This window comes from Engystomops pustulosus, chromosome 7, assembly GCF_040894005.1.
Source record: "Engystomops pustulosus chromosome 7, aEngPut4.maternal, whole genome shotgun sequence".
NCBI classification, from domain to species: domain Eukaryota; kingdom Metazoa; phylum Chordata; class Amphibia; order Anura; family Leptodactylidae; genus Engystomops; species Engystomops pustulosus.
Genome location: NC_092417.1, coordinates 5,657,248 through 5,684,920, shown reverse-complemented (window position 1 = coordinate 5,684,920; position 27,673 = coordinate 5,657,248). Strand labels below are relative to the sequence as shown.

At 44.2% G+C, this 27,673-nt stretch overlaps 1 protein-coding gene across 1 annotated transcript; it reads right to left on the bottom strand.

Annotated features, from left to right (window-relative positions):
• Window positions 1-737: 737 nt before the first annotated feature.
• On the bottom strand, window positions 738-27,080 carry IL6R (interleukin 6 receptor). Its single transcript, XM_072114541.1, has 10 exons — window positions 26,860-27,080; window positions 20,398-20,628; window positions 20,120-20,234; window positions 11,430-11,596; window positions 6,937-7,097; window positions 3,713-3,851; window positions 3,440-3,459; window positions 3,305-3,362; window positions 1,475-1,583; window positions 738-1,409 (listed from the first exon to the last, which is right to left on the bottom strand). The coding sequence occupies exons 1-10, from the start codon at window positions 26,969-26,971 to the stop codon at window positions 1,235-1,237; spliced, it is 1,287 nt and encodes a 428-aa protein (XP_071970642.1). The 5' UTR covers window positions 26,972-27,080; the 3' UTR covers window positions 738-1,234.
• Window positions 27,081-27,673: the final 593 nt, after the last annotated feature.

Below are 27,673 nucleotides of genomic sequence, written 5' to 3'. Positions count from 1 at the left end.
GTGTAGCACTAGATGAGTGTTAGTAGAGGAGGAATAGTAGAAGTTGTGTAGCACTAGATGAGTGTTAGTAGAGGAGGAATAGTAGAAGTTGTGTAGCACTAGATGAGTGTTAGTAGAGGAGGAGTAGAAGTTGTGTAGCACTAGATGAGTGTTAGTAGAGGAGGAATAGTAGAAGTTGTGTAGCACTAGACGAGTGTTAGTAGAGGAGGAATAGTAGAAGTTGTGTAGCACTAGATGAGTGTTAGTAGAGGAGGAATAGTAGAAGTTGTGTAGCACTAGATGAGTGTTAGTAGAGGAGGAATAGTAGAAGTTGTGTAGCACTAGATGAGTGTTAGTAGAGGAGGAATAGTAGAAGTTGTGTAGCACTAGATGAGTGTTAGTAGAGGAGGAATAGTAGAAGTTGTGTAGCACTAGACGAGTGTTAGTAGAGGAGGAATAGTAGTAGCACTTGAGTAATAGATGAGTAGTAGATGATTAGTAAGGGGGGGGGGGTGACTTCTTGTTTCCCTTCACCACAGGCAGAAATTATAAAGAAGAAGTATCTCTGGATTGTGATGTATGCAGGAGGAGGAGGAGGCGCTGCTCTCAGTACTTGGCGTCCTGTAGTAACTCCACTTTTTCCATTAATGGCGCCACATAGACCCTTCAGTCACATCAAGACAATTTAGGAATCCATCGCCTCCCCTCCTCCGGAGACACAGATTCTGGCCGGTTCCTCTATATAACTAAGACAACAATCCGGGTTCCTCTTTATTCACAGAAACCAATTATCATGACACAAGCAAAAAAAAGAATCCAAAAATAGCGACGTAACAGAGAGGAGGCAACGAGGCCAAGGCCTCACAGAAACCCCCTGAAAATTCCCAAGGTACCGGCAGAGTCACATGGCCTCAGTGCACCCCCGATGGCCATGTGACCCACGTCCTCTTCACCCCAATCGTCTCCCATAGATGGAGAACACTGTCTTAAAAGGCCACACACGCAGATTACAAAGTCCTCCTGCCTGCAGGAGTCCCAGTGATCGTCGTATGGGGGAATCATACACAGGTTGCACTCACTTCCTGTGCAACACTTTGGTTATATGTATCGTAACCGTAGAGACTGGAGCCCCATGAAGAGTCACAGAACCGAATCTCGTAACATCAGGATGACATCCGGTGTCCTGCGCTCTGATTGGTCCATCCAATCCGCCTTACTTAAAGGCATCTGATCCTAGTCTTTTGGACCTTTTTCTTCATTCTCCATCATGCACAGGAGGGACGGTGACCGCCACCGAGGACGGCGAGGAAGATGGCGCCATGAGGAGGGACTCGCTCACCACCGCCTGCACTGGGCTGGATTTGGAGGAGGGGCGGAGGAACGAGCGCAGGAAACACCATTTAAGTTTTAGGATTTTTACCTCCTGATACCTGAAAAAGAAGATGTAACGTGGGAAACGTAGAGATAGAGATAAGGAGGAGTATCGGGGTCTCACCTCATCCACACAGCAAAGACGAATAGAACGAAGAGAGCAAGACTGACACAAGGAGCGATCCAATACACCCGAGGGGACAGTCCCCGAATCTTAGGACCTGGTGTCACATCTGCAAGAAACAGAGAAACTTCTGTACCATAGTGTCAGTGTGTCCCTGTCCTGTCCCCCCCAAGTGTCAGCGTGTCCATGTCCCGTCCCCCCAAGTGTCAGCGTGTCCATGTCCCGCCCCCCCAAGTGTCAGTGTGTCCCTGTCCTGTCCCCCCCAAGTGTCAGCGTGTCCCTGTCCTGTCCCCCCCAAGTGTCAGCGTGTCCCTGTCCTGTCCCCCCCAAGTGTCAGTGTGTCCCTGTCCTGTCCCCCCCAAGTGTCAGCGTGTCCATGTCCCGTCCCCCCAAGTGTCAGCGTGTCCATGTCCCGCCCCCCCAAGTGTCAGCGTGTCCCTGTCCTGTCCCCCCCAAGTGTCAGTGTGTCCCTGTCCTGTCCCCCCCAAGTGTCAGCGTGTCCCTGTCCTGTCCCCCCCAAGTGTCAGCGTGTCCCTGTCCTGTCCCCCCAAGTGTCAGCGTGTCCCTGTCCTGTCCCCCCCAAGTGTCAGCGTGTCCCTGTCCTGTCCCCCCAAGTGTCAGCGTGTCCCTGTCCTGTCCCCCCCAAGTGTCAGCGTGTCCCTGTCCTGTCCCCCCAAGTGTCAGCGTGTCCCTGTCCTGTCCCCCCAAGTGTCAGCGTGTCCATGTCCCGTCCCCCCAAGTGTCAGCGTGTCCCTGTCCTGTCCCCCCCAAGTGTCAGCGTGTCCCCGTCCTGTCCCCCCAAGTGTCAGCGTGTCCCTGTCCTGTCCCCCCCAAGTGTCAGCGTGTCCCTGTCCTGTCCCCCCAAGTGTCAGCGTGTCCCTGTCCTGTCCCCCCAAGTGTCAGCGTGTCCCTGTCCTGTCCCCCCAAGTGTCAGCGTGTCCCTGTCCTGTCCCCCCCAAGTGTCAGCGTGTCCCCGTCCTGTCCCCCCCAAGTGTCAGCGTGTCCCCGTCCTGTCCCCCCCAAGTGTCAGCGTGTCCCCGTCCTGTCCCCCAAGTGTCACCGTGTCCCTGTCCTGTCCCCAAGTGTCAGCGTGTCCCTGTCCTGTCCCCCAAGTGTCAGCGTGTCCCTGTCCCGTCCCCCCCAAGTGTCAGAGTGTCCCTGTCCTGTCCCCCCAGTGTCAGCATGTCCCTATCCTGTCCCCCAAGTGTCAGCGTGTCCCTGTCCTGTCCCCAAGTGTCAGCGTGTCCCTGTCTTGTCCCCCAAGTGTCAGCGTGTCCCTGTCCTGTCCCCCCAAGTGTCAGCGTGTCCCTGTCCTGTCCCCCCAAGTGTCAGCGTGTCCCTGTCCTGTCCCCCCAAGTGTCAGCGTGTCCCTGTCTTGTCCCCAAGTGTCAGCGTGTCCCTGTCTTGTCCCCCAAGTGTCAGCGTGTCCCTGTCCTGTCCCCAAGTGTCAGTGTGTCCCTGTCCTGTACCCCAAGTGTCAGCGTGTCCCTGTCCTGTCCCCCCAAGTGTCAGCGTGTCCCTGTCCTGTCCCCCCAAGTGTCAGTGTGTCCCTGTCCTGTACCCCAAGTGTCAGCGTGTCCCTGTCCTGTCCCCCCAAGTGTCAGCGTGTCCCTGTCCTGTCCCCCAAGTGTCAGCGTGTCCCTGTCCTGTCCCCCCAAGTGTCAGCATGTCCCTGTCCTGTCCCCCAAGTGTCAGCGTGTCCCTGTCCTGTACCCCAAGTGTCAGCGTGTCCCTGTCCTGTCCCCCCCAAGTGTCAGCGTGTCCCTGTCCTGTACCCCAAGTGTCAGCGTGTCCTTGTCTGGTCCCCAGTATAATTGATGTTCTTCTTACCACTGTCTTTGAGGTCCGTTGTTTCCTCACTAGTTGTGATGTCGTATTCAGGGGGAACCTGCTCAGTAAAGTCTGATATAAATGAGATATCCTGGGGGTCGGACCCCTCCCTTCTCCTGCAGATCTCACACTTACCAGAGACGTGGTATCTGTGTCTGCAGAAGAAAGAAAGTTCTGATTATGTCTTTGTATAAGGTGAAACACTAACATGACATAATCCGTCTGCCTGCAGCCTCCACTAGAGGGCGCTCCTGCACATGGAGTAACACTGCTACTGCTGGATCCCCTAGTGGTGGCCTCTATCATGGCAGGACTCCTCACATGTAGTTACTGATCTATGACCAAGTAAAATCCAGAAGTAACGTGTTCTAATTTATAGTGTAAAATATGCATGAGACCAGATCCTACCTGACCAGGGGACCCCCACAGCCTCCTCACTCCAGTTCCCCCAGTCTCCCAAATATTCCTCTTGCGCTCGCACTCGGATGAGATGTCTGCTCCCCATGATGGCGTCATTAATAATATAAGACGTCTCCTCGGTCGTCCCCTGTTGGGAAGAAAGAAAATCCATAAAACTGATGCTCTAGTCACATCCAGAGCTGCAGCCATAAAAACAAAAAAATACATTGTATCTTATCCTCCAGTTACATCTAAAGCAGCTCTCGGAATTCTGCCGCTAGCGTTTAAGCAACTGATTCTGGGACTTCCTGGGAATACGTTTGTTGTAACAGTTTATGTTTTTATATTTCAGGATTGAATCTTCTCCGCCTGCAATGCGGGCGTGTCCTCACACTGCTGTGCTCTGTGCTCTCTGAACTGAGCTCCCCCCCCACCATGCACATTAGTTTCCCATTTTATGCTACTACACAGAAACCCCAATGTATCATACATACTGCACCCCCAATGTATCATACATACTGCACCCCCAATGTATTATACATACTGCACCCCCAATGTCTTATATATACTGCACCCCCAATGTATCATATATACTGCACCCCCAATGTATCATATATACTGCACCCCCAATGTATCATACATACTGCACCCCCAATGTATCATACATACTGCACCCCCAATGTCTTATATATACTGCACCCCCAATGTATTATATATACTGCACCCCCAATGTATTATACATACTGCACCCCCAATGTATCATATATACTGCACCCCCAATGTATTATATATACTGCAACCCCAATGTATTATATATACTGCACCCCAATGTATTATACATACTGCACCCCCAATGTATTATATATACTGCACCCCAATGTATTATACATACTGCACCCCCAATGTATTATACATACTGCACCCCCAATGTATTATACATACTACACCCCCAATGTATCATATATACTGCACCCCCAATGTATTATACATACTGCACCCCCAATGTATTATATATACTGCACCCCCAATGTATTATATGTACTGCAACCCCAATGTATTATATGTACTGCAACCCCAATGTATCATATATACTGCACCACCAATGTATTATACATACTGCACCCCCAATGTATTATACATACTGCACCCCCAATGTATTATATATACTGCACCCCCAATGTATTATACATACTGCACCCCCAATGTATTATATATACTGCACCCCCAATGTATTATATATACTGCACCCCCAATGTATTATACATACTGCACCCCCAATGTATTATATATACTGCACCCCCAATGTATTATATATACTGCACCCCCAATGTATTATACATACTGCAACCCCAATGTATTATATATACTGCACCCCCAATGTATCATATATACTGCACCCCCAATGTATCATATGTACTGCAACCCCAATGTATTATATGTACTGCAACCCCAATGTATCATATATACTGCACCCCCAATGTATTATATGTACTGCAACCCCAATGTATTATATATACTGCACCCCCAATGTATTATATATACTGCACCCCCAATGTATCATATATACTGCACCCCCAATGTATTATATATACTGCACCCCCAATGTATTATACATACTACACCCCCAATGTATCATATATACTGCACCCCCAATGAATTATACATACTACACCCCCAATGTATTATACCTACTGCACCCCCAATGTATTATATATACTGCACCCCCCAATGTATTATATATACTGCACCCCCAATGTATTATATATACTGCACCACCAAAGTATTATATATACTGCACCCCCAATGTATCATACATACTGCACCCCCAATGTATTATACCTACTGCACCCCCAATGTATTATACCTACTGCACCCCCAATGTATTATATATACTGCACCCCCAATGTATTATATATACTGCACCACCAAAGTATTATATATACTGCACCCCCAATGTATCATACATACTGCACCCCCAATGTATTATACATACTGCACCCCCAATGTATTATACATACTGCACCCCCAATGTATTATACATACTGCACCCCCAATGTATCATATATACTGCACCCCCAATGTATTATACATACTGCAACCTCAATGTATTATATATACTGCACCACCAAAGTATTATATATACTGCACCCCCAATGTATCATACATACTGCACCCCCAATGTATTATACGTACTGCACCCCCAATGTATTACACATACAGCACCCCTAATTTATTATTGTCTTGTTGCTTAGTTGTGCAGCGGGGCCTCCAACTTCTCTTTATACTGGTTAGAGCCGGTTTGTGCTCTCCTATATTGGTTGTACCATTGTAGGAAATCTTCAGGTTCTTGGCAATTTGTCACATGGAGTTGCCTTGGTTTCTAAGAACAAGAATAGACTGTCGAGTTTCACATGAAAGTTCTTTTTTTCTGGCCATTGTGAGAGTTTCATAGAAAACCAATGTGATGCCCAGATTTTTAACCTCCTCAAAGGAAGGTCAGTTTTATAGCCAAACTGTTTTCAGCTGTGCTAGCATACTGGAACAAGGGTTTTCTAAATGTCCATTAGCTTCTTACACAGTTAGGAAACACAATGTACCATGAAACCACTGGAGTGGGGGTTGATGGGAATGCTCCTATAGACACCTATGTATATACACCTATGTATGTAGATATTTCATTATAAACCAGACGTTTGCAGCTAGAATGGACGTTTATCCCAGTAACATTGTATAGACGGTAATTTTAGCTTCACACGGTACATACATACAGTAATAACACACAGTGTACATACATACATATATATATATATACCCACATGTACATTCTGCACAATTACGCTTTACACATTTGTATACACCTACATTACACATCATCCTAGTACATTAGACCCCTCCCCTGCTACATGAGGAGGGAGGGGCTGGTGGGAGGAGCTTCTATTCTGCATATAGAGAGCTGTCATGAAAGGATCCAGTGACACTGCAGACATTAGAGACAATGCAGGGGCTCCGGCCGGGCCCCTTATCCTGCCGGGCCCGTGACTGGAGTCCCACTATCCCCCCCTGATGGTGGCCCTGGTGGCAGAGGCTACATGTCTCACAATGTCATGCAGCTTTGAGTGTAATTGTAGTATAAGAAGAGATGTCAGCGGAGTGTTTGGGTGATGTGCGGACACACTGGGCCAGGGGTGCACCTCCACATTCCCTCCAGGGGGGGATTCACTTTTACCACTCACATTGGAGGAGATGGGGAAGTCCTCTGCCCGGTACAGGACCTGGTACTTCAGTTTGTAGAAGGGGTTCTCCCAGAAGTCGGGGTGCCTCCAGGTCACATTCAGCTTCTTAGGATTGTTCTTCACTGGAGCCACCTGCACATGGCGAGGCGGGCCGACACGCACTGCGGGCACAGACCAGACTAGAATGACCCCACAAGGGGAAATGATCTTATCTAAGGTTATATACATGACATATGTGACTATTATATACATGACATATGTGACTATTATATACATGATATATGGCGGTATTATATACATGACGTATGTGACTATTATATACATGCTATATGTGACTATTATATACATGACACATGTGACTATTATATACATGGCGTATGTGACTATTATATACATGACATATGTGACTATTATATACATGACGTATGTGACTATTATATACATGACATATGTGACTATTATATACATGACGTATGTGACTATTATATACATGATATATGGCGGTATTATATACATGACATATGTGACTATTATATACATGCTATATGTGACTATTATATACATGACATATGTGACTATTATATACATGACGTATGTGACTATTATATACATGACGTATGTGACTATTATATACATGCTATATGTGACTATTATATACATGACACATGTGACTATTATATACATGGCGTATGTGACTATTATATACATGACATATGTGACTATTATATACATGACGTATGTGACTATTATATACATGACATATGTGACTATTATATACATGACATATGTGACTATTATATACATGACGTATGTGACTATTATATACATGCTATATGTGACTATTATATACATGACACATGTGACTATTATATACATGGCGTATGTGACTATTATATACATGACATATGTGACTATTATATACATGACGTATGTGACTATTATATACATGACATATGTGACTATTATATACATGACGTATGTGACTATTATATACATGATATATGGCGGTATTATATACATGACATATGTGACTATTATATACATGCTATATGTGACTATTATATACATGACATATGTGACTATTATATACATGACGTATGTGACTATTATATACATGACATATGTGACTATTATATACATGACATATGTGACTATTATATACATGACGTATGTGACTATTATATACATGACATATGTGACTATTATATACATGACACATGTGACTATTATATACATGGCGTATGTGACTATTATATACATGACATATGTGACTATTATATACATGACGTATGTGACTATTATATACATGACATATGTGACTATTATATACATGACGTATGTGACTATTATATACATGATATATGGCGGTATTATATACATGCTATATGTGACTATTATATACATGACATATGTGACTATTATATACATGACGTATGTGACTATTATATACATGACGTATGTGACTATTATATACATGACATATGTGACTATTATATACATGCTATATGTGACTATTATATACATGACACATGTGACTATTATATACATGGCGTATGTGACTATTATATACATGACATATGTGACTATTATATACATGACGTATGTGACTATTATATACATGACATATGTGACTATTATATACATGACATATGTGACTATTATATACATGACATATGTGACTATTATATACATGACGTATGTGACTATTATATACATGATATATGGCGGTATTATATACATGGCGTATGTGACTATTATATACATGACATATGTGACTATTATATACATGACGTATGTGACTATTATATACATGACATATGTGACTATTATATACATGATATATGTGACTATTATATACATGATATATGGCGGTATTATATACATGACATATGTGACTATTATATACATGACATATGTGACTATTATATACATGACATATGTGACTATTATATACATGATATATGGCGGTATTATATACATGACATATGTGACTATTATATACATGCTATATGTGACTATTATATACATGACATATGTGACTATTATATACATGACATATGTGACTATTATATACATGACATATGTGACTATTATATACATGACGTATGTGACTATTATATACATGATATATGTGACTATTATATACATGATATATGGCGGTATTATATACATGACATATGTGACTATTATATACATGCTATATGTGACTATTATATACATGACATATGTGACTATTATATACATGACATATGTGACTATTATATACATGACATATGTGACTATTATATACATGACGTATGTGACTATTATATACATGATATATGTGACTATTATATACATGATATATGGCGGTATTATATACATGACATATGTGACTATTATATACATGCTATATGTGACTATTATATACATGACATATGTGACTATTATATACATGATATATGTGACTATTATATACATGACATATGTGACTATTATATACATGACATATGTGACTATTATATACATGCTATATGTGACTATTATATACATGACATATGTGACTATTATATACATGCTATATGTGACTATTATATACATGACATATGTGACTATTATATACATGCTATATGTGACTATTATATACATGACATATGTGACTATTATATACATGCTATATGTGACTATTATAAACATGACATATGTGACTATTATATACATGCTATATGTGACTATTATATACATGCTATATGTGACTATTATATACATGACATATGTGACTATTATATACATGACATATGTGACTATTATATACATGATATATGTGACTATTATAAACATGACATATGTGACTATTATATACATGCTATATGTGACTATTATATACATGACATATGTGACTATTATATACATGACATATGTGACTATTATATACATGCAATATGTGACTATTATATACATGATATATGTGACTATTATATACATGACATATGTGACTATTATATACATGACGTATGTGACTATTATATACATGATATATGGCGGTATTATATACATGACATATGTGACTATTATATACATGCTATATGTGACTATTATATACATGACATATGTGACTATTATATACATGCTATATGTGACTATTATAAACATGACATATGTGACTATTATATACATGATATATGGCGGTATTATATACATGCTATATGTGACTATTATATACATGCTATATGTGACTATTATATACATGATATATGTGACTATTATATACATGACATATGTGACTATTATATACATGACGTATGTGACTATTATATACATGATATATGGCGGTATTATATACATGACATATGTGACTATTATATACATGACATATGTGACTATTATATACATGACATATGTGACTATTATATACATGCTATATGTGACTATTATAAACATGACATATGTGACTATTATATACATGATATATGGCGGTATTATATACATGCTATATGTGACTATTATAAACATGATATATGGTGGTATTATACACATTGGGGCTTACTAAGGGCCTGCGGCCGTATTTCTGTCAGGTTTTCTGTCATTTTCGGGGATCGCGTCGCACGCGATCGGATCTTGGCGCGCCGGCTTTCACGCCAAACAAATTGGGGGGGGGGGGGGCGTGTCTTTGGACGATCCGATGGATTCGGACTGAACACAGGATTTAACATTTAAATTGTGTCGCAATACCAAGCACTTACATGCACCAGGAAGAAGAAGGTGAACTCCGGGGAGTGAGACGCAGCAGCTGTGCAGGATCGTCGGACAACGCACCTCAGAGATCGCGCAGGACGGGTAAGTAAATGTGCCCCATTATATATGGAGGTGATATATACATGATATATGTGACTATTACACACGACAAATTACACACGGTATTATATACATGATATATCGCAATATTATACACATGACATATGGCGGTGTTATACACGTGATATATGGCGGTGTTATACACATGACATATGGCGGTGTTATACACGTGATATATGGCGGTGTTATACACGATATATGGCGGTGTTATACACGATATATGGCGGTGTTATACACGTGACATATGGCGGTGTTATACACGTGATATATGGCGGTGTTATACACACGATATATGGCGGTGTTATACACGTGATATATGGCGGTGTTATACACATGACATATGGCGGTGTTATACACGTGATATATGGCGGTGTTATACACATGACATATGGCGGTGTTATACACGTGATATATGGCGGTGTTATACACGATATATGGCGGTGTTATACACATGACATATGGCGGTGTTATACACGATATATGGCGGTGTTATACACATGATATATGGCGGTGTTACGAGTATATACATGATGTATGGCGGTATTATATACATGACATATGGCGGTATTATATACATGATGTATGGCGGTATTATATACATGATGTATGGAGTGTCCCCTGGTCATGTGACCTATACATACATCATACATATGACATACACATCTCTCTTATGGATGTTCTCAGGTTGGCGGCTATCCTGCTGCCACTGCGGCCGCTCACACACAGGTAGAAGATGTGCTGCCCGCTGTCACCCTCATTATACTCCGCACTGCAGGAGAACGTCCGCCCCACGTATGTGCAGGGAGAGGAGGACAACACCGAGGACCTGCAGGAGGAGGACAACACATTACTCATGTATCCAATCCTGTGCGATACTGCTCCGCTGTGTATCTAATCCTCTCCTGTGTGATACTGCTGAGCTGTGTATCTAATCCTCTCCTGTGTGATACTGCTGAGCTGTGTATCTAATCCTCTCCTGTGTGATACTGCTGAGCTGTGTATCTAATCCTATCATGTGTGATACTGCTGAGCTGTGTATCTAATCCTATCATGTGTGATACTGCTGAGCTGTGTATCTAATCCTATCATGTGTGATACTGCTGAGCTGTGTATCTAATCCTCTCCTGTGTGATACTGCTGAGCTGTGTATCTAATCCTATCCTGTGTGATAGTCTGCTGAGCCGTGTATCTAATCCTCTCCTGTGTGATACTGCTGAGTTGTGTATCTAATCCTCTCCTGTGTGATACTGCTGAGCTGTGTATCTAATCCTATCATGTGTGATACTGCTGAGCTGTGTATCTAATCCTATCATGTGTGATACTGCTGAGCTGTGTATCAAATCCTCCTGTGTGATACTGCTGAGCTGTGTATCTAATCCTATCCTGTGTGATACTGCTGAGCTGTGTATCTAATCCTCTCCTGTGTGATACAGTCTGCTGAGCTGTGTATCTAACCCTCTCCTGTGTGATACTGCTGAGCTGTGTATCTAATCCTATCCTGTGTGATACTGCTGAGCTGTGTATCTAATCCTCTCCTGTGTGATACAGTCTGCTGAGCTGTGTATCTAATCCTCTCCTGTGTGATACTGCTGAGCTGTGTATCTAATCCTATCCTGTGTGATACTGCTGAGCTGTGTATCTAATCATCTCCTGTGTGATACTGCTGAGCTGTGTATCTAATCCTCTCCTGTGTGATACTGCTGAGCTGTGTATCTAATCCTATCCTGTGTGATACTGCTGAGCTGTGTATCTAATCCTATCCTGTGTGATACTGCTGAGCTGTGTATCTAATCCTATACTGTGCGATACTGACTGCTCTGCTGTGTATCTAATCCTATCCTGTGTGATACAGTCTGCTGAGCTGTGTATCTAATCCTCTCCTGTGTGATACTGCTGAGTTGTGTATCTAATCCTCTCCTGTGTGATACTGCTGAGCTGTGTATCTAATCCTATCATGTGTGATACTGCTGAGCTGTGTATCTAATCCTATCATGTGTGATACTGCTGAGCTGTGTATCTAATCCTATCATGTGTGATACTGCTGAGCTGTGTATCTAATCCTATCATGTGTGATACTGCTGAGCTGTGTATCTAATCCTATCATGTGTGATACTGCTGAGCTGTATATCTAATCCTCTCCTGTGTGATACTGCTGAGCCGTGTATCTAATCCTATCCTGTGTGATAGTCTGCTGAGCCGTGTATCTAATCCTCTCCTGTGTGATACTGCTGAGTTGTGTATCTAATCCTCTCCTGTGTGATACTGCTGAGCTGTGTATCTAATCCTATCATGTGTGATACTGCTGAGCTGTGTATCTAATCCTATCATGTGTGATACTGCTGAGCTGTGTATCTAATCCTCTCCTGTGTGATACTGCTGAGCTGTGTATCTAATCCTCTCCTGTGTGATACTGCTGAGCTGTGTATCTAATCCTCTCCTGTGTGATACAGTCTGCTGAGTTGTGTATCTAATCCTCTCCTGTGTGATTCTGCTGAGCTGTGTATCTAATCCTCTCCTGTGTGATACAGTCTGCTGAGTTGTGTATCTAATCCTCTCCTGTGTGATTCTGCTGAGCTGTGTATCTAATCCTCTCCTGTGTGATACTGCTGAGCTGTGTATCTAATCCTATCCTGTGTGATACTGCTGAGCTGTGTATCTAATCCTCTCCTGTGTGATACTGCTGAGCTGTGTATCTAATGCTCTCCTGTGTGATACTGCTGAGCTGTGTATCTAATGCTCTCCTGTGTGATACTGCTGAGCTGTGTATCTAATCCTCTCCTGTGTGATACTGCTGAGCTGTGTATCTAATGCTCTCCTGTGTGATACTGCTGAGCTGTGTATCTAATCCTCTCCTGTGTGATACTGCTGAGCTGTGTATCTAATCCTCTCCTGTGTGATACTGCTGAGCTGTGTATCTAATCCTATCCTGTGTGATACTGCTGAGCTGTGTATCTAATCCTATCCTGTGTGATACTGACTGCTGAGCTGTGTATCTAATCCTCTCCTGTGTGATTCTGCTGAGCTGTGTATCTAATCCTATCCTGTGTGATACTTCTGAGCTGTGTATCTAATCCTATCCTGTGTGATACTGCTGAGCTGTGTATCTAATCCTATACTGTGCGATACTGACTGCTCTGCTGTGTATCTAATCCTCTCCTGTGTGATTCTGCTGAGCTGTGTATCTAATCCTATACTGTGCTATACTGACTGCTGAGCTGTGTATCTAATCCTCTCCTGTGTGATACTGCTGAGCTGTGTTTCTAATCCTATCATGTGTGATACTGCTGAGCTGTGTATCTAATCCTCTCCTGTGTGATACTGCTGAGCTGTGTTTCTAATCCTATCATGTGTGATACTGCTGAGCTGTGTATCTAATCCGCTCCTGTGTGATTCTGCTGAGCTGTGTATCTAATCCTCTCCTGTGTGATACTGCTGAGCTGTGTATCTAATCCTCTCCTGTGTGATACTGCTGAGCTGTGTATCTAATCCTCTCCTGTGTGATACTACTGAGCTGTGTATCTAATCCTATCCTGTGTGATACTGCTGAGCTGTGTATCTAATCCTCTCCTGTGTGATACAGTCTGCTGAGTTGTGTATCTAATCCTCTCCTGTGTGATACTGCTGAGCTGTGTATCTAATCCTCTCCTGTGTGATACTGCTGAGCTGTGTATCTAATCCTCTCCTGTGTGATTCTGCTGAGCTGTGTATCTAATCCTATCCTGTGTGATACTTCTGAGCTGTGTATCTAATCCTATCCTGTGTGATACTGCTGAGCTGTGTATCTAATCCTATACTGTGCGATACTGACTGCTGAGCTGTGTATCTAATCCTATACTGTGCGATACTGACTGCTCTGCTGTGTATCTAATCCTCTCCTGTGTGATTCTGCTGAGCTGTGTATCTAATCCTATACTGTGCTATACTGACTGCTGAGCTGTGTATCTAATCCTCTCCTGTGTGATACTGCTGAGCTGTGTTTCTAATCCTATCATGTGTGATACTGCTGAGCTGTGTATCTAATCCTCTCCTGTGTGATACTGCTGAGCTGTGTATCTAATCCTATCCTGTGTGATACTGCTGAGCTGTGTATCTAATCCTCTCCTGTGTGATACTGCTGAGCTGTGTATCTAATCCTATCCTGTGTGATACTGCTGAGCTGTGTATCTAATCATCTCCTGTGTGATACTGCTGAGCTGTGTATCTAATCCTCTCCTGTGTGATACTGCTGAGCTGTGTATCTAATCCTATCCTGTGTGATACTGCTGAGCTGTGTATCTAATCCTATCCTGTGTGATACTGCTGAGCTGTGTATCTAATCCTATACTGTGCGATACTGACTGCTCTGCTGTGTATCTAATCCTATCCTGTGTGATACAGTCTGCTGAGCTGTGTATCTAATCCTCTCCTGTGTGATACTGCTGAGTTGTGTATCTAATCCTCTCCTGTGTGATACTGCTGAGCTGTGTATCTAATCCTATCATGTGTGATACTGCTGAGCTGTGTATCTAATCCTATCATGTGTGATACTGCTGAGCTGTGTATCTAATCCTATCATGTGTGATACTGCTGAGCTGTGTATCTAATCCTATCATGTGTGATACTGCTGAGCTGTGTATCTAATCCTATCATGTGTGATACTGCTGAGCTGTGTATCTAATCCTATCATGTGTGATACTGCTGAGCTGTATATCTAATCCTCTCCTGTGTGATACTGCTGAGCCGTGTATCTAATCCTATCCTGTGTGATAGTCTGCTGAGCCGTGTATCTAATCCTCTCCTGTGTGATACTGCTGAGTTGTGTATCTAATCCTCTCCTGTGTGATACTGCTGAGCTGTGTATCTAATCCTATCATGTGTGATACTGCTGAGCTGTGTATCTAATCCTATCATGTGTGATACTGCTGAGCTGTGTATCTAATCCTCTCCTGTGTGATACTGCTGAGCTGTGTATCTAATCCTCTCCTGTGTGATACTGCTGAGCTGTGTATCTAATCCTCTCCTGTGTGATACAGTCTGCTGAGTTGTGTATCTAATCCTCTCCTGTGTGATTCTGCTGAGCTGTGTATCTAATCCTCTCCTGTGTGATACAGTCTGCTGAGTTGTGTATCTAATCCTCTCCTGTGTGATTCTGCTGAGCTGTGTATCTAATCCTCTCCTGTGTGATACTGCTGAGCTGTGTATCTAATCCTATCCTGTGTGATACTGCTGAGCTGTGTATCTAATCCTCTCCTGTGTGATACTGCTGAGCTGTGTATCTAATGCTCTCCTGTGTGATACTGCTGAGCTGTGTATCTAATCCTCTCCTGTGTGATACTGCTGAGCTGTGTATCTAATGCTCTCCTGTGTGATACTGCTGAGCTGTGTATCTAATCCTCTCCTGTGTGATACTGCTGAGCTGTGTATCTAATCCTCTCCTGTGTGATACTGCTGAGCTGTGTATCTAATCCTATCCTGTGTGATACTGCTGAGCTGTGTATCTAATCCTATCCTGTGTGATACTGACTGCTGAGCTGTGTATCTAATCCTCTCCTGTGTGATTCTGCTGAGCTGTGTATCTAATCCTATCCTGTGTGATACTTCTGAGCTGTGTATCTAATCCTATCCTGTGTGATACTGCTGAGCTGTGTATCTAATCCTATACTGTGCGATACTGACTGCTCTGCTGTGTATCTAATCCTCTCCTGTGTGATTCTGCTGAGCTGTGTATCTAATCCTCTCCTGTGTGATACTGCTGAGCTGTGTATCTAATCCTATACTGTGCTATACTGACTGCTGAGCTGTGTATCTAATCCTCTCCTGTGTGATACTGCTGAGCTGTGTTTCTAATCCTATCATGTGTGATACTGCTGAGCTGTGTATCTAATCCTCTCCTGTGTGATACTGCTGAGCTGTGTTTCTAATCCTATCATGTGTGATACTGCTGAGCTGTGTATCTAATCCGCTCCTGTGTGATTCTGCTGAGCTGTGTATCTAATCCTATCCTGTGTGATACTGCTGAGCTGTGTATCTAATCCTCTCCTGTGTGATACTGCTGAGCTGTGTATCTAATCCTCTCCTGTGTGATACAGTCTGCTGAGCTGTGTATCTAATCCTCTCCTGTGTGATACTGACTGCTGAGCGGTGTATCTAATCCTCTCCTGTGTGATACTGCTGAGCTGTGTATCTAATCCTTTCCTGTGTGATACTGCTGAGCTGTGTATCTAATCCTCTCCTGTGTGATACTGCTGAGCTGTGTATCTAATCCTCTCCTGTGTGATACTGCTGAGCTGTGTATCTAATCCTCTCCTGTGTGATACTGCTGAGCTGTGTATCTAATCCTCTCCTGTGTGATACTGCTGAGCTGTGTATCTAATCCTCTCCTGTGTGATACTGCTGAGCTGTGTATCTAATCCTCTCCTGTGTGATACTACTGAGCTGTGTATCTAATCCTATCCTGTGTGATACTGCTGAGCTGTGTATCTAATCCTCTCCTGTGTGATACAGTCTGCTGAGTTGTGTATCTAATCCTATCCTGTGTGATACTGCTGAGCTGTGTATCTAATCCTCTCCTGTGTGATACTGCTGAGCTGTGTATCTAATCCTCTCCTGTGTGATACTGCTGAGCTGTGTATCTAATCCTATCCTGTGTGATACTGCTGAGCTGTGTATCTAATCCTATCCTGTGTGATACTGCTGAGCTGTGTATCTAATCCTCTCCTGTGTGATACTGCTGAGCTGTGTATCTAATCCTCTCCTGTGTGACACTGCTGAGCTGTGTATCTAATCCTCTCCTGTGTGATACTGCTGAGCTGTGTATCTAATCCTCTCCTGTGTGATACTGCTGAGCTGTGTATCTAATCCTCTCCTGTGTGATACTGCTGAGCTGTGTATCTAATCCTGTGTGATACTGCTGAGCTGTGTTTCTAATCCTGTGTGATACTGCTGAGCTGTGTATCTAATCCTCTCCTGTGTGATACTGCTGAGCTGTGTATCTAATCCTCTCCTGTGTGATACTGCTGAGCTGTGTATCTAATCCTCTCCTGTGTGATACTGCTGAGCTGTGTATCTAATCCTCTCCTGTGTGATACTGCTGAGCTGTGTATCTAATCCTCTCCTGTGTGATACTGCTGAGCCGTGTATCTAATCCTCTCCTGTGTGATACTGCTGAGCTGTGTATCTAATCCTCTCCTGTGTGATACAGTCTGCTGAGTTGTGTATCTAATCCTCTCCTGTGTGATACAGTCTGCTGAGTTGTGTATCTAATCCTCTCCTGTGTGATACTGCTGAGCTGTGTATCTAATCCTCTCCTGTGTGATACTGCTGAGCTGTGTATCTAATCCTCTCCTGTGTGATACTACTGAGCTGTGTATCTAATCCTATCCTGTGTGATACAGTCTGCTGAGCTGTGTATCTAATCCTCCCCTGTGTGATACTGACTGCTGAGCTGTGTATCTAATCCTATCCTGTGTGATACTGCTGAGCTGTGTATCTAATCCTCTCCTGTGTGATACTGCTGAGCTGTGTATCTAATCCTCTCCTGTGTGATACTGCTGAGCTGTGTATCTAATCCTATCCTGTGTGATACTGCTGAGCTGTGTATCTAATCCTATCCTGTGTGATACTGCTGAGCTGTGTATCTAATCCTATCCTGTGTGATACTGCTGAGCTGTGTATCTAATCCTCTCCTGTGTGATACTGCTGAGCTGTGTATCTAATCATCTCCTGTGTGACACTGCTGAGCTGTGTATCTAATCCTCTCCTGTGTGATACTGCTGAGCTGTGTATCTAATCCTCTCCTGTGTGACACTGCTGAGCTGTGTATCTAATCCTCTCCTGTGTGATACTGCTGAGCTGTGTATCTAATCCTCTCCTGTGTGATACTGCTGAGCTGTGTATCTAATCCTGGGTGATACTGCTGAGCTGTGTTTCTAATCCTGTGTGATACTGCTGAGCTGTGTATCTAATCCTCTCCTGTGTGATACTGCTGAGCTGTGTATCTAATCCTCTCCTGTGTGATACTGCTGAGCTGTGTATCTAATCCTCTCCTGTGTGATACTGCTGAGCTGTGTATCTAATCCTCTCCTGTGTGATACTGCTGAGCTGTGTATCTAATCCTCTCCTGTGTGATACTGCTGAGCTGTGTATCTAATCCTCTCCTGTGTGATATTGCTGAGCTGTGTATCTAATCCTATCCTGTGTGATACTGCTGAGCCGTGTATCTAATCCTCTCCTGTGTGATACTGCTGTGCTGTGTATCTAATCCTCTCCTGTGTGATACTGCTGAGCTGTGTATCTAATCCTCTCCTGTGTGATACTGTCTGCTGAGCTGTGTATCTAATCCTCTCCTGTGTGATACTGCTGAGCTGTGCATCTAATCCTCTCCTGTGTAATACTGCTGAGCTGTGTATCTAATCCTATCCTGTGTGATACTGCTGAGCTGTGTATCTAATCCTCTCCTGTGTGATACTGCATAGCTGTGTATCTAATCCTATCCTGTGTGATACTGCTGAGCTGTGTATCTAATCCTCTCCTGTGTGATACTGCTGAGCTGTGTATCTAATCCTCTCCTGTGTGATACTGCTGAGCTGTGTATCTAATCCTCTCCTGTGTGATACTGCTGAGCTGTGTATCTAATCCTCTCCTGTGTGATACTGCTGAGCTGTGTATCTAATCCTCTCCTGTGTGATATTGCTGAGCTGTGTATCTAATCCTATCCTGTGTGATACTGCTGAGCCGTGTATCTAATCCTCTCCTGTGTGATACTGCTGTGCTGTGTATCTAATCCTCTCCTGTGTGATACTGCTGAGCTGTGTATCTAATCCTCTCCTGTGTGATACTGTCTGCTGAGCTGTGTATCTAATCCTCTCCTGTGTGATACTGCTGAGCTGTGCATCTAATCCTCTCCTGTGTAATACTGCTGAGCTGTGTATCTAATCCTATCCTGTGTGATACTGCTGAGCTGTGTATCTAATCCTCTCCTGTGTGATACTGCATAGCTGTGTATCTAATCCTATCCTGTGTGATACTGCTGAGCTGTGTATCTAATCCTATTCTGTGTGATACTGCTGGGCTGTGTATCTAATCCTCTCCTGTGTGATACTGCTGAGCTGTGTATCTAATCCTCTCCTCCTGTGTGATACTGCTGAGCTGTGTATCTAATCCTCTCCTGTGTGATACTGCTGAGCTGTGTATCTAATCCTCTCCTGTGTGATACTGCTGAGCTGTGTATCTAATCCTCTCCTGTGTGATACTGCTGAGCTGTGTATCTAATCCTCTCCTGTGTGATACTGCTGAGCTGTGTATCTAATCCTCTCCTGTGTGATACTGCTGAGCTGTGTATCTAATCCTCTCCTGTGTGATACGGGCTCACCTCTCATGTATCAGGGTGATGTTGGGGTAGGTCCTGAGTGTGCGGGTAGGTCGCCCCTCGCAGGTGATGTTGTGGGTGAGATGCTGGAGGTGACAGGAGAAATGTGAGACGACCTCTGTGGATAGAAGCAGAAACGTCTTCAGTAATGATATAAGTCAGTGCCCAAATACTCCCGCAGGGCCAATCACAAGGCCTATATAAAGCCCCACCCCAGATTAGTGTCATGTGACCTTGGTTTTGAGGAGGGGCATGTGTGACTCCTCCCCCCTGGTCCTCACCTTCCAGCATCAGGGTGACATTACACACGGGGGCCCCATCCTTATAACACGTGTACTTATCTTCATCCGCATGCGTCACCCGCTCCAGGACAAGATGGCCGCCCTCTGTCACGTTAGTCAGTATTCCTGTGTCTCCTCGGGGGCGGCGCCAGGACACGTGACCCTCACATCCTGGACATGTCAGGTGGTGTCTGGAGTGGAGCGCAACCAAGATGGTGCCCTTAGCAACCGCTGCCGGAGAGAAAGGCGCCATTATTAGCAGTGATGTCATAGGGTGTGTATTACTTATGGTACGACTGACACCTACCGGCAGAGAAGAATTGAAGCGGATGGGGGGGGGGGGGCTATAGAGCAGCTCAGTGCAGAGAGCTCAGAGCACAGCAGTGAGAGGCTCCATGAGCTCCTCCATACGCCCTCCCATCTGCTCTGAGTGACTGCCATATTATTCAATCAAAATGCTGCTACAGCTTTTACTCAGAGCATGAAGGCGGACTATTGAAGAGTTCAAGTGCATCAGGGGTGGGGATTGTGTCCTCACACTGCTGTACCCCTAGCTCTCTGCATGAAGCTGTTCCCCCATTCCTTACGCTCTGAATGAAAGCTGTAGCAGGCTTCAGGTTAGAGCTTTAGTTACTCAGAGCAGGAGACAGGGGCTGAGTAGCAGCTTGGTACAGAAAGCACAGCAGTGTGAGGACCATATTACACAGCTCTTCTGCTACTAACAACATGCAACACCCCTGCCAACGCATGGGCAGAGGAGTGTTTGTGAGTGAGGCCCTTTATCTGGATCTCCCCAGCAGGTGAGCCTGCGCATCTCACCTTAGGGGTAATTCAGTCAGTATCTGGTCATTAGCAGGTGTAGATTCTGCCCGGGCAGGCAAGGGTTAAGTACACTGGAGTGTGATTGGAGAGTGAGCCACCACCTGACCAGGGTAATAAACCCCCTGGACATTGAGGGGCTAGGTCAGTCTCTTTGCAGAGACATGTTAGAGCACAAGCTCTCAGTATAGAGCACATCGGATTGTGGTGCAGCAGTGCAGAGTCATATCGTGCTTGAGATGAGTCAAGGTTAGAGGCTGCTTGGGGAGTGTCTCTTCAGACGCCTCTTTATCGTCTCCTATAGAACCTAGAAACATGGTTCTGGTGACATAATAAAGATAAGAATCCCATCTTTGACTTTGCACCATGTGGTTCTGTGATCGGAAATACATACAGTTAAAGACATAGGTGTGAATTGGAGTTTAATCTGCAGCTCGCCTTTTCAGCTACGTCTTTACACAGAACAACAATCCTAATGTGATCTGAAAGATGAGACTCTTATCTTTAATATGACACCAGCAGCAGGTTTCTAGGTGCTACAGAACCATAGATAGGGTTCTGCGGCCTCTAAACGTGACTCATCTCAGGTAAATCTGACTCTTCTTTGTCACATGAGAGGTATTTTTCATAGGCAAACGGTTGAGATTTCACATAAAAGGGGGAAATCAATAAAGGACATTTCACCCCCAACCTGAGGGCTGACAGGGGGTTGCTATCCTTGTCAGTGTATTCTGGGGACCCCCCACCCCAGTACATGCTTACAACTGTACAGACAAACCTGCTGACAGTTTCCTTTTAAAGAAGACCTTCCCTTTAAGGGGATTATTTTTACTTTGTTTCCCCCTTCTCATAAACCGCAATCCCCTGAGCCGGGAATGTGTTGTGGTGTAGAGGAAGTCCTGCGCTCCCTGCACCCCACAGACTTGTGTTCTTACAGCATCTGCTTCGTCGCTCTGTGCCAGTCACCATCCGGACCTCGCTGTCTATGCAAATCAGCGCCATTTACATACTGGATATAGAAACATCTGCGCCAGAGTAACGACACCTCAGCACTGGGGCCCAGAGCTGCTGGATGCTCCTGACACCAAGGCGCCACTAGGGGGCACAGTAATAGGAGGGGCATGAGGGCAGATAGTCAAGATGGCCGACATTGCTGTCTGGGTCCACGAGGAGCAGGGATCACCTGGAAGCCCCTCATCCCGTCACTAATGACCCCTAATACTGATGACTCTAGTAACACAGCGCCCCCCGCATTGGTGGTAGCACCGCACACGCCTCATTGACCTCTGCTGACACGGCCAAACTTCTCACAGCAGCCTGGACTTTGTACCGTTACACTGTAACAGAAAGCCATTGCCTCCTAATCTGTATATGGGCTATCTGTGGTGTTACATAGGACTGCAGGACACATCTACTACATGATCTGTACTCAGAGATATCACTGTGCTATCTGTGGTGTTACATAGGACTGCAGGACACATCTACTACATGATCTGTACTCAGAGATATCACTGTGTTATCTGTGGTGTTACATAGGACTGCAGGACACAGCTACTACATGATCTGTACTCAGAGAGATATCACTGTGTTATCTGTGGTGTTACATAGGACTGCAGGACACATCTACTACATGATCTGTACTCAGAGATATCACTGTGTTATCTGTGGTGTTACATAGGACTGCAGGACACATCTACTACATGATCTGTACTCAGAGATATCACTGTGTTATCTGTGGTGTTACATAGGACTGCAGGACACATCTACTACATGATCTGTACTCAGAGATATCACTGTGTTATCTGTGGTGTTACATAGGACTGCAGGACACATCTACTACATGATCTGTACTCAGAGAGATATCACTGTGTTATCTGTGGTGTTACATAGGACTGCAGGACACATCTACTACATGGTCTGTACTCAGAGATATCACTGTGTTATCTGTGGTGTTACATAGTACTGCAGGACACATCTACTACATGATCTGTACTCAGAGATATCACTGTGTTATCTGTGCTGTTACATAGGACTGCAGGACACATCTACTACATGATCTGTACTCAGAGATATCACTGTGTTATCTGTGGTGTTACATAGGACTGCAGGACATGTCTACTACATGATCTATACTCAGAGATATCACTGTGTTATCTGTGGTGTTACATAGGACTGCAGGACACATCTACTACATGATCTGTACTCAGAGATATCACTGTGTTACCTGTGGTGTTACATAGGACTGCAGGACTCATCTACTACATGATCTGTACTCAGAGATATCACTGTGTTATCTGTGGTGTTACATAGGACTGCAGGACACATCTACTACATGATCTGTACTCAGAGATATCACTGTGTTATCTGTGGTGTTACATAGGACTGCAGGACACATCTACTACATGATCTGTACTCAGAGATATCACTGTGCTATCTGTGGTGTTACATAGGACTGCAGGACACATCTACTACATGATCTGTACTCAGAGATATCACTGTGTTATCTGTGGTGTTACATAGGACTGCAGGACACAGCTACTACATGATCTGTACTCAGAGAGATATCACTGTGTTATCTGTGGTGTTACATAGGACTGCAGGACACATCTACTACATGATCTGTACTCAGAGATATCACTGTGTTATCTGTGGTGTTACATAGGACTGCAGGACACATCTACTACATGATCTGTACTCAGAGATATCACTGTGTTATCTGTGGTGTTACATAGGACTGCAGGACACATCTACTACATGATCTGTACTCAGAGAGATATCACTGTGTTATCTGTGCTGTTACATAGGACTGCAGGACACATCTACTACATGATCTGTACTCAGAGATATCACTGTGTTATCTGTGGTGTTACATAGGACTGCAGGACACATCTACTACATGATCTGTACTCAGAGATATCACTGTGTTATCTGTGGTGTTACATAGGACTGCAGGACACATCTACTACATGATCTGTACTCAGAGATATCACTGTGTTATCTGTGGTGTTACATAGTACTGCAGGACACATCTACTACATGATCTGTACTCAGAGATATCACTGTGTTATCTGTGGTGTTACATAGGACTGCAGGATACATCTACTACATGATCTGTACTCAGAGAGATATCACTGTGTTATCTGTGGTGTTACATAGGACTGCAGGACACATCTACTACATGATCTGTACTCAGAGATATCACTGTGTTATCTGTGGTGTTACATAGGACTGCAGGACATGTCTACTACATGATCTATACTCAGAGATATCACTGTGTTATCTGTGGTGTTACATAGGACTGCAGGACATGTCTACTACATGATCTGTACTCAGAGATATCACTGTGTTATCTGTGCTGTTACATAGGACTGCAGGACACATCTACTACATGATCTGTACTCAGAGATATCACTGTGTTATCTGTGGTGTTACATAGGACTGCAGGACACGTCTACTACATGATCTATACTCAGAGATATCACTGTGTTATCTGTGGTGTTACATAGGACTGCAGGACACATCTACTACATGATCTGTACTCAGAGATATCACTGTGTTACCTGTGGTGTTACATAGGACTGCAGGACTCATCTACTACATGATCTGTACTCAGAGATATCACTGTGTTATCTGTGGTGTTACATAGGACTGCAGGACACATCTACTACATGATCTGTACTCAGAGATATCACTGTGTTATCTGTGGTGTTACATAGGACTGCAGGACACATCTACTACATGATCTGTACTCAGAGATATCACTGTGTTATCTGTGCTGTTACATAGGACTGCAGGACACATCTACTACATGATCTGTACTCAGAGAGATATCACTGTGTTATCTGTGGTGTTACATAGGACTGCAGGACACATCTACTACATGATCTGTACTCAGAGATATCACTGTGTTATCTGTGCTGTTACATAGGACTGCAGGACACATCTACTACATGATCTGCACTCAGAGATATCACTGTGTTATCTGTAGTGTTACATAGGACTGCAGGTCACATCTACTACATGATCTGTACTCAGAGATATCACTGTGTTATCTGTGGTGTTACATAGGACTGCAGGACACATCTACTACATGATCTGTACTCAGAGATATCACTGTGTTATCTGTGGTGTTACATAGGACTGCAGGACACATCTACTACATGATCTGTACTCAGAGATATCACTGTGTTATCTGTGGTGTTACATAGGACTGCAGGACACATCTACTACATGATCTGTACTCAGAGATATCACTGTGTTATCTGTGGTGTTACATAGGACTGCAGGACACATCTACTACATGATCTGTACTCAGAGAGATATCACTGTGTTATCTGTGGTGTTACATGGGACTGCAGGTCACATCTACTACATGATCTGTACTCAGAGATATCATTGTGTTATCTGTGGTGTTACATAGGACTGCAGGACACATCTACTACATGATCTGTACTCAGAGATATCCCTGTGTTATCTGTGGTGTTACATGGGACTGCAGGACACATCTACTACATGATCTGCACTCAGAGATATCACTGTGTTATCTGTAGTGTTACATAGGACTGCAGGTCACATCTACTACAAGATCTGTACTCAGAGAGATATCACTGTGTTATCTGTGGTGTTACATAGGACTGCAGGACACATCTACTACATGATCTGTACTCAGAGAGATATCACTGTGTTATCTGTGGTGTTACATAGGACTGCAGGATACATCTACTACATGATCTGTACTCAGAGATATCACTGTGTTATCTGTGGTGTTACATAGGACTGCAGGACACATCTACTACATGATCTGTACTCAGAGATATCACTGTGTTATCTGTGGTGTTACATAGGACTGCAGGACACATCTACTACATGATCTGTACTCAGAGATATCACTGTGTTATCTGTGGTGTTACATAGGACTGCAGGACACATCTATTACATGATCTGTACTCAGAGAGATATCACTGTGTTATCTGTGGTGTTACATAGGACTGCAGGACACATCTACTACATGATCTGTACTCAGAGATATCACTGTGTTATCTGTGGTGTTACATGGGACTGCAGGACACATCTACTACATGATCTGTACTCAGAGATATCACTGTGTTATCTGTGGTGTTACATAGGACTGCAGGACACATCTACTACATGATCTGTACTCAGTGATATCACTGTGTTATCTGTGGTGTTACATAGGACTGCAGGATACATCTACTACATGATCTGTACTCAGAGATATCACTGTATCTGTGGTGTTACATAGGACTGCAGGACACATCTACTACATGATCTGTACTCAGAGATATCACTGTGTTATCTGTGGTGTTACATAGGACTGCAGGACACATCTACTACATGATCTGTACTCAGAGATATCACTGTATCTGTGGTGTTACATAGGACTGCAGGTGACATCCACTACTCTGTTTTATTCTTATGCTGCACAGTAGACAGGTTCGGCTCTGCTACATCTCCATATATGGGACGTATAACACCTCCTGCAGTGGTAAAACTACCTGGAAGAGACATCTTCTCTCTCCGAGTGTTGGACCTGTAGATTGTAAGCTCTTCAGGTCAGACAGTAGCCGCCTCCTCCCGCTGACTACAAGTCCCAGCATTCCCAGAGTAGAGGGTAGAGATTACCTGGTTTGGGGCAGAGGGTCTCTAGTTTATTGCACTTGGAGGGACGTCCACAACAGACCACCAGGATGAGGAAGGACCATCCCCCCGGAGCGCCCACCATGGTCACCCGCATTCTTTCCTTATTGTGGACTGTTCCTTTAAGTGGCCATCCCCTGGGGTGAATCTCCCTGTGTGTCGCCTCTCATGGCACGGCGTCTGTCACTCGCCCTCTGTGCTCTCCTGCGCCCGCCCACTACTGAATAAATATGTAGTGAACAGGAAAATATTTGAGGAACCAATCAGCCTGAGAGATTGCACAATGTGCTGACAGGCGTTGGAAGCGAACTCCCACCGGGGGGCGCTCATCCTCTCCCACCAGGGGGCGCTCCTCCTCACCCACCGGGGGGCGCTCATCCTCACACACCGGGGGGCGCTCATCCTCACACACCGGGGGGCGCTCATCCTCACACACCAGGGATCCCTCATCCTCTCCCACTGGGGGGCGCTCATCCTCACACACCGGGGGGCGCTCATCCTCACACACCGGGGGGCGCTCATCCTCACACACCAGGGATCCCTCATCCTCTCCCACTGGGGGGCGCTCATCCTCACACACCAGGGGTCCCTCATCCTCACCCACCAGGGGGGCGCTCCTCCTCACCCACCGGGGGGCGCTCATCCTCACACACCGGGGGGCGCTCATCCTCACACACCAGGGATCCCTCATCCTCTCCCACTGGGGGGCGCTCATCCTCACACACCAGGGATCCCTCATCCTCTCCCACTGGGGGGCGCTCATCCTCACACACCAGGGGTCCCTCATCCTCACCCACCA

Coding starts and splice junctions, on each gene's coding strand:
- IL6R (XM_072114541.1), bottom strand. CDS start 26,971: ATGCGGGTGACCATGGTGGGCGCTCCGGGGGGATGGTCCTTCCTCATC. Junction 11,597..20,119: donor ATCACCCTGATACATGAGAG/GTGAGCCCGTAT, acceptor CTCCTCCTGCAG/GTCCTCGGTGTTGTCCTCCT. Junction 1,410..1,474: donor GTCTTTGCTGTGTGGATGAG/GTGAGACCCCGA, acceptor CTTCTTTTTCAG/GTATCAGGAGGTAAAAATCC.